Source organism: Lepidothrix coronata, unplaced genomic scaffold (assembly GCF_001604755.1).
Source record: "Lepidothrix coronata isolate B3197 unplaced genomic scaffold, Lepidothrix_coronata-1.0 Scaffold202, whole genome shotgun sequence".
Taxonomy (NCBI): Eukaryota; Metazoa; Chordata; class Aves; order Passeriformes; family Pipridae; genus Lepidothrix; species Lepidothrix coronata.
Genome location: NW_016690382.1, coordinates 876,027 through 892,245, shown reverse-complemented (window position 1 = coordinate 892,245; position 16,219 = coordinate 876,027). Strand labels below are relative to the sequence as shown.

Genomic DNA, 16,219 nt, shown 5'->3' with positions numbered 1-16,219 from the left:
AAATTTGACTTTTCTATAGTAAATATCTATCCAAAAAGCATGCTACTACCCACGAAGTAGGAAGACAGGTGTCTAATGGACCTCTCCTGCAGAGACAAGCAAGCTGATTTAAGAGATCATTGAACATGACCTCTACAGCCAGCTGAAAGTGCTGTGGAAATCCAAAGGACATGGCAATGCAGGAGATGTTCCCTGAACTGCTGCTTTGGCCACAATAACTGCAATGGGAGGAATGCAGGTATTAGTTAACCTGAGCACTGACTCAGAAAACCGTCCCTTAGAGATCTCTGACCAGCCATAAACCCAAGAACTCTCTGATATTCTTGTTTGCAAGGAATCCACAGACGGATAAACCCCACAGCTGGCAAACTAAATATATTGTCAGCTCTTCTGCTGCTCTTCCCTGGAGAGTTTCTGCCAAGACTGTCAGCATTTTGTAAATAACTGGTAAGCGTTTCACAAATATCCCATGATGATGTGCACACCAGTTCCAAACCCTGCTCACTGGCATTTGCAATTGCACAGCCTACACTTCTCCTGATTTATGGAGTTTATCACTGTCATGCTCCACAAAGATTCTAGCAGGAAGGGATTGCAGGAAATACTCAAATACATTTGACATTACTTAAAGCTCCACAATGTTAAACTGCATGAAAGATTCCTGAGAAGCTCAACCACCACAGAGTCATACACTGGGAATACTCAGCTTTGTTTCACAAGGAATAAAAGCAGAGAAAGTTTTGACGAAAGGTTTTAACTCTGTTTTTGCCATCACATAAAAATCACCCAAGTTTTATGAATATTTAAATCAGTATCTTTTATACTTTACTGGAATGAAAGTCATTCAGAAAAAAAAAAAAAAGAAAAAGATTATAAAGAACAAGTTTGCATGTGGCACCAGGCTTCCAGATACATGTGACAGAGATGAGAAACCCCTCCTGCTGAAGGGTACAGTGGAACCAAATGATCAAAGTAGCCCTGATTTGGAATTCTTCCACAAGCTCTGTCTTACCATCCTGAAGTCCACTATTGTTTTGATAAATTCTATCATCTGAGTTGGTGTTAAAATGAACATTTTCTTTTTTTTCTTGAGGGACTGTGCTTATCTGTTCCTAATCTCTTGGTAAGATTTCCTTTTTCTGGCCAATCATCTTGTGCCTTAACGATGCAGATGGGATGTGAGCACTGCCAAGACCTCTGCAAACACTCACAGTACTGTTGAAAGGCTGAAAGGTAACATTATTTTGATAATGGTTTCTGAGATTTGTTATCAGCAGAAAATCTTTTCTCTGCCAGATGTACTCCTATGTGAAAATATGCCATTTTCAAGTTGAGAGCTGAAAACTACTCTCTCCAAGCAGGTCAGGAATAACTGAGAACAAACTGATTGTTCTGACTCTGAAAAACACAGGTGTTCAGTCCATCAATGCTCTGAAACAGAGCAACATTTTATTGGGATAACAATCATCTGCAATAAAAATCCTTCCTCCTGTGCTAGGAAGGTACACTTTTAAACAGGATATATATTCTACTTGCTTTGTTAGAACGCTCTACAATGGGATAAATTTGTTTGCAGCAACTGCACTACAAAATCAGAAGAATTCTCCAACACATGTTTGTTCACAATTATGTTATTTGTTCAAGCTACAAAAACCTGCACAGGCATCATCTAGGTGAGGCCAGAAAAAAAAAAAAAAAAGAATAAAAGCTACATCTTAGGGAATTATCAGTACAGCAATTCCCTAAGGATGCTGTAATTCTTCATCAAAACAGATGTTTAATAAATGACAGACAACAAAAGCAACAACTGAGCAGGCACTGTATTGGGTGTTCTCACCTATCTGACACTTCCACAATCACTTAAGAAAATGTAAACAGAAAAAAGCTTAATTGCTCACATTCAGGACAGAAAAAAAAATCACTAACAGTGGCATTGCCCACAAGTCTTAAGATGTAGAAGAACAATGTTTTCTCACTAAAATCTTTACCCTGTTGAACGGTGGCTTCTTCACCAAATTTCTGAAACAAGGAATGCTGGAGCCATGGGGGTGTGTCACAGGTGCCTCAGGCTGTGAGATGCTGGCTTTCACGTCCAAAATGCATCAGAAACTATGTGATGTGAAGGCAGCTACAGATGTGCTGTCTTTGTCTTCTCCACATGGTTATACATCACCATGCCAATACAGAAACAAAAAAACCTTCTGATTAAGCTACATATTATGCAGCAGGGCACATCAGCATGACTGGACATACCCTCCACCATCCACCTCCCAGTCCCACCGTGTCAGTGCAGAGGTGTGTGGTGTGAAAGCAGATATAGTCAAACTCCAACCCATTCAAAAGAGGAAAATGCCATCTTAGTTGGCTCTTTCACTTTTGTAAATTAAAGTACAGATCTTGACTAACACACTGGGACCAAATTCCACTAATACCTTTAGGCTGCATTTCTGAACCCACATTCTCTGTGGGAAGCTGCAGCATCCTTTCTAGTCTCCTTGCTTTGATCCTTAGATGTAGCTATTCTGAACTGCATTCAGATTACAGATTACTACAAAATCTATGAGAAATTGCCTTTGCATCGACTTTAAATTCTACTAGTGTCAAATGAACGATGAAAAACAACAAATAGGGCACGATCATCTGCGAAAACAAGGCTGAAAAGCAATCCTCGTTCAACAGGGCCATCTAGCGCCCAAAACAACCCACGTGCTTTACGTGAAGGAGGAGAATGGATCAAGTTACATACCGGCTGATTTTTAGGAAATATTTAGGGCCATATATTTTTCCCCATACTTTCAGATACCTAGTAATCAATATACTATTTCTTGCTCAGCATCTGAGGACCACTGCTTCAGCTGATAAACCTTGTGAAACTTCAGCTGATCATGAAAAAGCAGAAATTTAATTAGCTGAGTATTTTCAGGAACTTGCTGAGAAGATACCATGAACTGAGAAATTACTCAAGTTCTCCTTCTAAAGATCATGCATTAATGGAATATTTTTTCCGATGTTTATTTTTGAGTCAAATAATGAGCTAAAGAAAACATATTTTAGATATATTCATTGTTATAAATCTAAAACCAAAGATCCAAATATTTTTGTAAATAAACATACTCAGGAAAAAAAAATATTTCAAGAGCCAAAGCCAATTAAAGCAGTGCAACTAAAGAAATATCCATTGAGCTGTTAATTATCTATTAGCAGATTAAAACAATGCATTCTGCAAATGCAGATTTTAAGGAGAATGGCATGTGAATCACATTGCCTTCAGTAAATGTCCCTTTACTAGCTCCATTTGGAACTCGTTCGTAAGAAATACATGTTTGAAGTGAATTAAGAGTCAGACAACATAGCAGAGCAATGGCAGCATAAGAAGTTTGTGAATGGAGGATACAGTAGCCAGAAGTCAGTGGCACACCACTAAGAATCTGTTTGCAATTACCAAATATAGCCATTAGCTGATAAAGCATTTTTCTCCATGTCAGTTATTACATTATTTCTCTTTTTGTTAATTATATCAGTGGAACTTGGACTATGTACCAAATGTTCCAGTATCACAGGGTCTTAGGAGAGAACACAAACTGTGTACTTTAAAAGAATATATATTCTACTGAATTGTGTGAAAAGCAGAGCAATAAAGAACATGCCCCTTACAAATCCTGAGCCTGCAGAGTAGGAAACACTACAGTTTTATCTTTCTACACCCCAAAAAATTGATCATTCTATACAGTCTATAATAGGGTGTTGCATATGAACTTCTCTTTCAGTGATTAGGGAAACATGTCTGATTCCCACTTCCCTGGGTCACATATCATTTTTATATATCCATTTCCTTCAACAAGTACTATGAAGTGTTATTAAAAGTCCAGCAGGAATATAACTCATCTCTTCTGTATTTAAGTGAAAGGACCAAGCAAGGGCCCAAACCCCACAGCTGTGTAACAGTAGGTAGTCCCCATTGTATAAATATGCTGCCTATATTAATATTGTCCTTAATCTTAGAAATGACAGTCACAAAACCACACAGAACCAGTAACTATTCTAAATATAGTCACTGTACAGAAACAGCTCTAAAACATCTGCCTTGTTTTGTTTGTTTGTTTTGTAAATGTTTACATTTCAGGGAGAAGGAAGATAATCTGAAGAGCCACCAAAACGCTTTTACGTAAGGATGTGATGACATGTGTTGCTAAATGGAGATAAGCCAAGCAGGTGAAGATGTTGGCTCCATCTACAGAAAAGCTGCAGTGAACTGGTTCCTTCCAACAGTGTAGCCGAGCAGTAAGCAAGTCTGGATTCATTTATTTTTTCAAATCTAATCCTATTCACCTTAAATCACTCAATCCCACTGACCTCATTTGACTCTGGGGAAAAAAAAGAAAAGAAAAACCCTCAAACAAAAACAAACAGAATTTTGTCCTCAGTTCTTTTAAACACATCCACATTTTTGGTGGATATGCCTCCCAGGGCACATTTTGTGCTAAATATTTTAACTAAATCTATATCGTGAGATGGGATACGCTTACAGCCATTATCAAATTTGTATTTGGAAATAAACATATTGATAATTACATCAATCATGTTGGAATATCAGACTCGAGCTGTCAACAAAAAAAAGTTACCTATAAAATTGATCAGCTAATTAGTGACTACCTAAATTCCAGTTCCCTCAGATCAAAGGTTATATGCTGCTTTTTCTGAAGAAAGGGGTCAATTTTGTTTTAACAAAAATTTCACATCTGTTCACTAAATGGTTTAATTTAACATTACATTTTCCCTTCATCAAACTGAGTTTCAGGTGAAACTTTAGAAAGAGTTTACATTATTAGCTATATTCTACTGCCTATATAACATTTCCACTTTTACTGCTAAAATAGGCCAGCATATACAAAGGCAAAACTCATGTTCTTGAGATTTGTACAAGGAAAAGGTTTAGCAGACAAAAAATGGGGCTTTTTTTAGAAGACTGGGGAGGGGGGAGGAGGAGGTTGTGTTTTTTAGATGACAAAACACTCTTTTTTTCAGTTCTTTACATCCATGCAAAGGAAAAAAACGTGTACATACGCACACAAGTGTATACAGGCTCCAGCAGGAGACAAGCCTGTCGCAGTTCTCTGGAACTCCAGCTCACATGACTACAGTCCATGGATTTCCAGTGCAGGTAAAAGTCTGTGCGTGTTTCCCAAGACAAAGGAGTGACCAGCGACAGGACCTGAGGGAGTGGCCTGGAGCTCTGTCAGGGGAGGTTCAGGTTGGATATGAGAAGAAGGTTCTTCTGCCAGAGGGTGGCTGGGCACTGAACAGGCTCCCCAGGGCAGTGGGCACAGCCCCGAGGCTGCCAGAGCTCAAGGAGCGTCTGGATGATCCTCTCAGGCACAGGGTGTGACCCTTGGGGCTGGTCCTGTGCAGGGCTGAGGGTTGGACTGGATGTTCCCTGTGGGTCCCTTCCAACTCAGCATATTCTGTGACCCTGTGATCTCAGCTCAGCTACAGCACGTGATGTGCTGGAAGTAGCAGCTTTGGTTTAGATTTCAGAAGATTAGCCCTGAATATTAAAAAATGGACTTCGCTAATCTTACTCTGCTCGGGAATAAAGGAGTGTCCTTCAATCTATTCATTTTACAAAATCTTTATTTTGCTCTGAGTTCTGAGGTTTTCTTGTGAGATGATACAGGAGGCAATAAGTATAAGAGATGCCAGTTTACAGCACCTGACAAGTCTTTTCTTTTTCTAATTATTGTTCTAAGAAGTCTTAGTCATGGACTGTCTAATGGGAACAGAATAACTGAAAGAAAATAATTCTAAAATAAATTTTGAAGATAACACATAATATGACCAAATGACTTTCAAAAGTGCTTTTAAGCATAATAAACTGCACTATGAGCATAAATTCTGTGGGATTTAAGATCTGTATCTTGTATCCCTTCGGCCCCAGAGGGTTCCTCAACAACTCTGGGCAATCTATTCCCATGGCTTAACTACTCTCTGGGTACATCTTCCACTTGGGAGAGAGTCTAAATCAGAGAAGTATACATTGGAATTCAAGGGTAACCACCTCTCCCCTTCCCTGGAAATTCAGCTCTGACCCTTTCTGTGAAAATACACCAACATGTCAGAGCTATGAGAGTCACATACGTACGCTATTGTCATTCATATGACAAAGGACAAGATGGAGCTAGAAAAAATTAATTCCATTATAGAATAATGAAGTTATTGGCACAGAGATGAGTAGCAGCATGTTTACAGAACAGAGCAGAGGAAAGAAAATAAAACCTACCATAGATAACTGATCATTTTTCTCTGTTTCATTATTGGCTTGTCTGTAAAATCTTTACATGCGGCCAAAAAGTAATAAATGTGTGAACTGAGCAAGGAGCCCTGCAAAGACAGTATTCTCACATCTGGGGACAATATTCGTTTACAGCGATTCAAGACATTCCCCGGAGTGCCTTCTGAAGGATGCACTTTCCAGGAATGCTGGCGGGATCAACATTTATCACCTGCACACATGGAAAGGTACAGAAAATCCAGCTTACTCCTGAAACGGATTTTTCTCCCTCTTCCTAAAATAATTCCTTTAGTTGCTACTAGGAGAGGTGTCTGTTTCAAACTGACAGCTTTGTCATACTCTAGACTCCAAACTATGGGTGATATTGTCATGGAGGTCAATCCTGTTTGTAAAGAAACTGATTTCTAAATGAACAAAGTTTTCTAATCCTTCACAGACTTACAAAATCTATTGCAATCAAGTGTCCTGGCAAGAGTATCATGGGGCATAGCAAAATCTGAGTGGGCTGTGTTAGAAGTAACAACTGTTCCCTAGAGCATAATCAGATTGTCTACTTTCTCATGTCTGCAGTGACTGCCAACACTGCAAAGTCCTTCTGTATACTTAAGGGGTCACCTTAAAAACACATAATACTATTGATATTTTGCTAGAAAGCAACTGTCTTTATAGCAACTGATAAGATTAATATTTTGAGTTGAGCCAGGAGAAATAAAAGGAAAGAGGCACTAATGAACCTAATAAAAAGGCTCAGTCCAGAATGGTTGTTAATCTGTATAACCAACTTCAGGGAAGAAACGTTTGGTGTCGATAAAGCATTTCCTTAGTAAATTACTACTGGCTCCAGTGTAAGACATTTACAGTAAACACCAAAAGTCTGCAAGGCATCTGTTCTATTCACAGTGGAAGAAGGAACTTTGCTCCATTAATAACTTTAAAAACATGCAATAACTAATTCATGATGGCAGTTCAAATCCTATCAGCAGCCTTCATTATTTGACCAAGCTGAGTTCAAAGATAGAGCAAAGTTTTAAAAAACCCTTGAAAGTTTAGAAGCACATTTTAAATTATAATAAAGAAGCTGTGTTGTTCTTCTTTCTACTAAATATAAAAAAGCTGTAGCTTTAAACCATGGGCAACAACATTATTTTAAGAATACATGCAAGATAAGAGTTAAAATGTGTATATTAAAGCCTATATGATCTCAGAATTTGTTTTAGTGAAATTGCATGTTGTACAGAGAGGGCATGTGTAATATACGTGTATGTATATATAATAAAATACTTGTTGGAATTTTAACATTTGACTTCACTAGAGATTTAGTGGGACTTCGCCTAAGGCAAGTTTTTAATAGCAATAATAAAAAAATACTTAATGGTACTTAGGGTAAATAATGTGTGGTCACTATGTTTAAAAAAAAGTAATACCAAACATCTGTGCTAGATTTCCACATGATAAAATCCCCATATTACCTACAGTTCTCCCAAAGTTATAGAGAAACAAATGTTTATTTAAAATTCTAGAAGAGACATGTGATAACCAATTTAAGAACTTTAAGGCAGCCATCTTGTGTTTTCTGACAGGAATGTATATTCAGTGATCTCCGTGATTATTTAATTCTGAACATGAAGAATGCCGTGGTATGTCATTATGGCTTCAAGGCAGATTTTCAACCACCAACATACTTACTGGGAGACTACCAGACCAAGAATGTCCTTTTTCTTAAGTCTATTTGCAAAGACCACTTCATTCCTTACAGGACACATTATTTCCTTATCAAGGCAAATGCTAATCATTTTGGGGTTTGATAAATATTTGAGCAAGGTTGGTTAGTCACAGACATAGGATTCAGTCTAACTCAGTGATGGAAAACTGAGAGCAAACTGGGCAGAAGTTCCCAGAAACAATGAAAAAGAGCTCAACATTCTCTCCCCAAGAGGCTGCATCTCCAAAACTGGAGCAGAAACACACACTCACACTTTTTGCTGTGTAGAGTTCTATTTGTTCTCTCTTGCTTTGTGAATCGGGAACTAAGTTCAGCTCTCCTTGTGGAAGCTTATTGCCCAGGTTTTAAATTCCTTGATACGTGGAAAGAAATCTAACCCCATTTTTTGCATAGCTTATTTCCCAATATTTTAATGAACCTTACTGACACTCTTTGCTCTTCCTGTAAAAGAGCAGGATTCCAACTTCAGCTTTAGTCTCCTCCTCCTGGATAATAAGCCTCACATTTGCCATTCCTAAGACTTTCAAACACACAACTTGAGTAAACCTGTCACCAAAAGTCTGCCTCTGTGAAACAAAGTTTACAGATGCAGAAGATACAGTACAATCTTTGAAGGCCAGGAAGTTAACACACCAAAGTCAGTACGTATCTGCTAAAAATATAAAAACAAAATTTTAAAAAATGGGTTGTTTTATTTTCTGGAGTTATTTCTCTGCCTCTGGTACACTAGCCAATACCATGACTCTTGCCTGTACTTGCTCTAAGAAATATAATCTAAGGCCTGGAGAAATTCCAGATCTTTGAAGGCAGCTATATTACGAAATTCTGCTATGGCCAGAAACAGGGATGAAAAAAGAAACAATCAGCGGCTTAAAAAAGAGAAATTTCTGCATGATTCTTGGATATTCAGCCAATCATTTTGAAACAGAACAGATATTGCTTTCTGGTAACATGCATGCTTGTGTGAAATGGGCAGAAAACTAATATGAGAAATGTTTAATGACTGACAAAGTGATAGACACTTAAGGATAAGAAGAAAGGTCATGTTTAACCACCCCTTCCATTACTCCCAATGTCCAGCCTGAACCTCCTCTGGTGCAGACAGTTTCAAGTGCAGTGTCAGAAAACAAAAGAGCAAAACTGATCAAATCCTGAACGCTTGTTTCTGTTTTTGAATTAAACATGTGACAATATACTAGTTTCCCAGAAATATAATCAACACTTGAGCTCTATAATCCAACCTGTAAAAATAAGAAAAGCAGAATATTTTAGATGACGTTCTAAAATGACAAATATTTTGTTAGAGATATAGAAAGATTAACACAATTTGAGTGACCACTAAACAATTGATGAATTAATTTCAGTAAAAATGTATCTAAATTTGGATTTACTTTCAAAGCATTCTTAGGAGAACAAAAAAAAAAAATCCATTAACTCTGCAGAGTCATTTACACAGTTAGGGTGAAAACTTACAAACACCAGTTAAGAAAATAAAAATATCAGTCCACTGGGGAGACTACTGCAGAAGATTCAACACAATAACTCCTGGTTTCTCATGCTGAACAACTGTATTGTGCAGGATGAAGACTACAAGCAGTGACAGCAACTCAAATGAGCACTGCAGAACAACAAAGACTTGCCAAGCTACACATAAAGATCAAAAGTTGATCTACTTGGACCTTTAACAAATATGTAATATTTTTAACCATACATAATGTCTGATATTGCTTCAAAGCATGCAGACAACTTTCCATAACGAGGAAGCAAAAGACAAAATTTGAACCTCAGAACATTTTCCAAGAGCCCACTTGATCAATCAGATCCAGAGTCCCAGATAAACAAATAGGCACCTACCAAACATTTTGTTTCTAAAGAGTTCATATAGCCTACACATCATACATCCAAGCTCCCTACAACGAACTTCTCATATGCAGAAATTTAAAAAAATATAAAAATAAAAACCTGTAAATGCCATGCACAACAGGAAGAGAGTTGGAGAGACAGACTTCACCCAAAGCCTTGAATTCTTAGAATAACAAGGAAATTGTGAGCCAAAAGCTCCAAAACACTAGATAGTTCCTGCCAAAGTGGTTGGGACACATTCCAGACAACCGATCTAGTAAATTTTTAAACCTTGACCAGTTACTAAGGCATATCAGCATGTCACCAGCAGAAACTCCAGTAAACCCCATCCAGGGCTCCAGACAAAAGACAACCTCTATATCCTCATGAAAACTGAGGGAGACACAACTTTTTCCTCAGCCCATGAGGACAACCCAGAGGGAACTGTGAAACATCAAGTTAATTCAGTATAAATACAGGAGAAACACGCACAGTCTACAAGAAGCAATAAGATCTCCCTTCAGCATTCCTTGGACTAGCCAAGGATTCAAAAACTTCAGTGATACTGCTGCAACAGATGAAATACAATCACATAATCATCCACCTTTGAAACAGACTGTATGTAATACTCTGAGAATAGCAGATCTAAATCCAGAAACTTGTCTGCTAGTTTATAGAACTTGTTCAACAATTCTCTCTCATCACAAACTCAGCAACATTAACTCCTTATGCAACTCCTTCCAGAATCCATGAATGGGTAGCATCAGTTTTTAATTAAAATTTTGCCTGTGAAAAGATTCAGGATCCAAGGATTTGTTTCTTCACGAGAAAACTTGACTGAAATGCATCATTGTGACTTGCAAAATTTTCTAATTTTTCATCTTGAGATGTGCAGCAGATACTACTGAGTCCTCAACACACATTCTAGGTTAGGGAAGACCATAAGCTAAATATAAAACAATTTGCCCACAGCAAACAAAGTATTTTGACAGCATTCTGTAAATAGCTGTTCTTAATCTCTAACATTTATAGGTTTAGTCATACACAAGGGCCAACAATAGTTTCCTCTGCTTTTGCACTAATTTCATTCACACTTTGATCTGTCGGGCAAATTGGTGTTTTTACTAGACTGTAAGTTCAATGGGACTACACTGTTGCTGAGTTTCTAAGGAAACACACCTGTTTATCCTGATTTCCCCTGCTGTGGGCAGCCTGTACACCACCTCCCTGCAATTTTCACCCTTCTTAGCAGAAAACAACAGGGTGTTTGTGAGGGAGACTCACCCTGTCTTGTTGCCTGACACTGCTCACATGGTAATGCTGCTGGGATGCCAAAGGGCAGATGGGCTTGACACCAAGCCAGATTTTCTTTCAATTGTACTAATCCAATCATCCCAAATCCAGTCCCAAAAATGCATCTACAAGTGATGTGGGCAGCTGGGGCAGGTAGGTACTCTCAAAGCACAGCCATCAGCCCATAGTTTTAATGTGGCAACATTACCATATATTTACTTAAAAAGTTTGAGTATCACCACACAAAAATACTTTAGAAACAAACATAAGCAGAAGCCTTTGTTTATATGGAAGGCAAAGCATTTAAAACACTCATTTCAAACAACAGAGGTATAAAAATCAAACACAAAGGTAGTGTGCACTCATGACTCTTCAGTTTACAGCAGCAGCGTCACTTCCCTCTTCAACAGGTCTAGTCTTCATTGGCCAAACACCAGTTTGTGAAAATAAAAGGATACAAAAACTTTGCACAGCAACAGAGAGACAATAAACCCCAAATACACAAATTTCTTTTCCATAATTTCCTATACTTGCTTTCCAATGTCATACAGTCCTGCTGTGTATTTATTAGAAATGTAAAAGAAATGCATACTATCTTTTCCACAAGAAAATTAGAGCACAAAAAGAAAACACTTCAATACTCTATATATCTAAAACTGCAACAAGTACTTCAACCATTTTTAACAAATAAATATTTAAAAAAATAGTTTTTCATTACCTCTCTAAGATGCATGTTTTCCTTCTCCTTCTGATCTAAAATCACTTCTAAATGATTAACCTGAGATTCAGCCTCTGCCATCCTTCGAGTTCTCTCATTGTCTTCTTCCATTCCTTTAGACGGCAAACCTTTACTTTGCAACATTTCCAGAAGCTTTTTTATTGATTCATCTCTGGCATTTAGCGTTTGCTTTTGTGTTTCAATCCTAAGCTCCATTTCTTCTAGAGTTTTCCTCAACAGGAAGAGCTCTTTAGCTTGTCTATCATGTTCTGCTTGAAGCCTTCGAAAATTCTCCTCTGTGAGCTCAATGGTAAAATGCTCAGCCCCTCTGTTTCCACTCTCTTGCTGCAGAAGATGGTTAAGGTCTCTCTGGGTTCTAAGCTCATCTTGAAGTGCCTGGATTGTCAACTGCAGATGCTGCAATAAAGAAAACAAAGAAAAAGAATCAATATAGGATCTGAAGGTAGAATTAGTCCTGGATTAAACTTTTGTTGTATGCTCTTACAAAAAGTCATTAGAATTAGTGATGAAAGTATATCAAATGACCTCATAAAATATCAGATGCAGGTGACAATATCCCTAATGATATCTTTCAAGTGCTTCTAGGAAAAAAAGAAGACAACATACACAGACACAAATAATGTCAGCTACAGAGAAAAATAATAGCAACGAAAGGCAAACCAACAAACCCAAACACTAGGCAGTGACACATCCATTAGTACAGTCAATATGTACCTACAAAGCTGAAAGACTCAGTATTCCATGTTTTCTAAATTACTTCATAGACTAAAGATAATTCTGCTCTTCGTGGTACTCAACAGTACTGCTGTTTAGGAAGTCAATCAAAGCACTCACTATAATTAAAGGGGCTTTAGGAAGGGGCTGATTGGTTTCATTTTTTTTCTTTTTGGCAGCTTAAGCTATGAACATGTTTAGTAAACAGGATTACTGTATCTCAACAAGCAAACAAAAAAACCCCACACTAAACAATACTGAATTTTGAAAAACAAATTGACTGCAAAGAGTGGACAAACCTTGGTTCTTCTGGCATCCAAAAACTGAACAGCATGGTAAATGAAAAAATGAAGCAAAATCAACATAAATAAAGGTCAGGTGCAAGCAAAGGAGATTCAACAGAAAGAACTGAATTCAACAAAAAGTATCTTCAACAGAAAAAAAAAGACTTTTATTGAGTTATACAGAAAGGCAACAGCAACTTCACAGTACTCAAATATATAAACTTATAGACAGACTTTACTCAATAGATGTGACAAAGAAAAATACATTAAAAATAATTTGCCCCACGGTGGATAGTAACATTCCTATTTGACATTACTGTTCTTTTTCACCTCTAGGTTTTTTCAAAACACAGTAACTTGTCCTAAAATGTCTGTTCTACATCTGAGCACAGGGGTCTTTCTCTGTACTTTCTCTGTAAGTCTTGCATTCTCTATTCAACACGGATCAAAATAAAAATTGATTTTGCCCACGTTAAGGTTGGAACATCGATAATTATCCTCAATTACTATGGTTTATGATGTTCATTTCAGATTATATCTTTATGTGACAACTTGTTTTCTTTCTCATTTTTTCCCCTCTATTCACTGCCTACACAGCACACTGAGTTTTTAGAAATATGAATTCCTGAAAAATCACACAGTCTGTACCAGAAAACATTTAATTGCAGGAATTAGGGGACATAAATGTATGTCATGAGACATATTTGCTTTAATCAATATTCTGCAACTCTACATTCGAAAAACAAAGACAACAAAAACAACAACAAAAAACAGACAAACAAACAACAAAACATTTCATTTGATATTACCGTCATGTTTTACACAATTGCAGGTAAATTTGTCAGTTTGTAACAACCATTTAAACTAAACAAAAAATGTAAAACCTTAAGAAAACAACCTTTTGAAATCATGTTTGTCAGTTATTTCAAATGGAAAAAAGCATTGCCAACTGCTAGAATTCCATACAGTCAGACACTCTGAATCAATTCTGTCATTAAATAAGCACTGTTTTAATAAATGTCCAGATCTTAATTCTTAGTATTTGCATCTTATTAGGCACTCTCAGTTAAGAGCATACCAATGTAGGCCACTCATTTATGGCCCTGCTTTTATTTAATGGCAATTCTTACCTTTTCTTAACCTCATCATCTTTTTTATTATCCATATAAACTTAAAAGCTGCCAATAAATTTACAACTCCTCTAGATGTAGCAGCTTTCCCACTTGGAATCTACTAATATACCAAGTGTTTATGACCCCAAGACTGGCTGACATCTTCTGCATTCCAAAATTATTTCACTACTGTGACAGTGACAAAAGATAGACGGGTCTTTGCTTGTATCCTGCACCCACACACACATACACAGGCCCTCTCCCTTTCTGCCATCTCTCGTGCAATGTGGTTTGTCCTGAGAGAAAGCACACCAGGTGAATATTGCAGGAGGAACTGTCTGGATGCTCACATCGTTAATACATTCCAAAGACAGGGGAGCTGAGATGTTTGCAGCTGACTTTGGTGCACATCAGCCTGCAAAACAGCGTAAAATGCTGCTGAAGACTGGGCAAACTGGGCAAACTGTGTCCCAAGGTCACAGGCAGCTTGCAGGTGGATCCCCTCCCTGGCAAGAATGCCTGCAGAGTAGCCCAAGGGAATGGGTGAGTAACAGCACTAAGATCCAGACCAAAACAGAGGTAAAATCCTAAAGTAGCTACACAAGTGCTTTGCTGCTTTATAATTGTGAATTCTGCAAGTCCAAAGTCTGTAAACCTGAATTTTTCTGGCTGAACCTGCTTATTTGATACTCTCTTTGGACACAGACTATTGACCAAAACCTAAAAGGTTATGTGGACCGAGATGCACCAAGACTTTTCTGAGAAATTCAGAAAGCAAGCAGGTCTCAATGAAGCTTGTGATTCAACAGGAGGGACCATGTTCAGATTACACTGTAATCCATTATAATAGAGTTGTAATTTAGATACTGCATTGGTAATATTTAGGTAACATATTAGCAATAAATCTAACCATAATCATCCACAAAATCACTCTGTTCTTTCACCTGGCCAAGAACCTTCTCTCTGCTAGTATGCTACAACTGCTAAGCAACAGCAACATTCATCAAGTAGTCTAGAAATAGTCAAAATAATTGTTTTCTCTGATCTGAACAATGATTTGAGATACATCCTTCTAATGCTAAATTAGACAATACTTATTACTTGATGCTAAAAACTATTTATAAGTAAATGTTTTCCCAAAGTCACTTGGTCTCTGTACATCAAATGTCTATAAAAATCTAGCTAAGCAAAGGGAAACTAATTCTGAAATATTTACAATGCTGTAACACACAAATAAAAGCAAACTTGATACAGACGTTGCTAACACACAATCCTAAATGCAAGCTCTAAAAATCAAAACTGCTGGATCAACATAAAAACAATAGGAAATCAGAACTCAAACAGCAATTCTGGTTAAGATAAGTGAGAGAACTTCCTCTTCTGCCCCACAGCAGCCTACACAGGGTGTTCTTGGGCTCTCCCCAGAACCACTAAGCACAACAATAGTTGTGGCTGCTTCTCAGTCATGATGTAAAACTAACAGCCTCAACTGTGGCAGACTACTGCTACTGTGATATAAAAGAGTCTGGTTTTGCACACCTTCAAGAGTTAGAACATGGCAGACCAGATTTAGACTCGTGCTGGCACAGACTTTTCTATCTGCAGCTAGCTAAGTAAAGCAAAGAACAAATGTTGTGAGGGTGGAGAGAAATTGTATAATGAACTGCAAGGGGGAGGAATGTAGGAGTGCTGTGAATATCTGTCACTGCTGTCACTACGCAGACATAAAACTTTACACGATTTAGAAGAAAAAAAACATTAAAGATCTCTCATATTTTTTATAATTTCTATTAAAAACAGACCAGTTGACCACAAATATTTCCATGCCAATTTCTTGGCAATATATAAATAGTTCTCTCAGAACTTTTTCAGTCCTTCTCTATAGTCCAAGTCCATGTAATCCATGGAACTGTGGATTGCCCCATAAACTGAAACAAAACTAGGAGAAGAAGATAATTAATGGCCCTTCCCGGATTTTGACTCATGTTCTACATGAGGAATTTCCTCTAATCTATGCCAACTAACTGGTCCCAAAAGAATTGCCTGCTGAGAACTATCCTGTCACAGCGTGCTTTCAGCCAGAGCACATAAGCATCCTAAAGCCTTACATATGATGAACAGTGGAGGAAAACGAAATCCCAAAGAGACTCACAGATTTAAAACTGTTACTCCACCTACAGAAGTGCACAGCTTCTCATACTTCCCACCATCACACCGCCACCA

At 37.7% G+C, this 16,219-nt stretch overlaps 1 protein-coding gene across 1 annotated transcript in view; it reads right to left on the bottom strand.

The window, feature by feature from the left end:
• The window catches only part of ERC2 (ELKS/RAB6-interacting/CAST family member 2), a 436,730-nt gene that overhangs the window by 364,900 nt on the left and 55,611 nt on the right, over positions 1-16,219 (bottom strand). Inside the window, 1 exon segment of the mRNA XM_017832458.1 lies at positions 11,866-12,282. Coding sequence (XP_017687947.1) covers positions 11,866-12,282 — 417 coding nt within the window.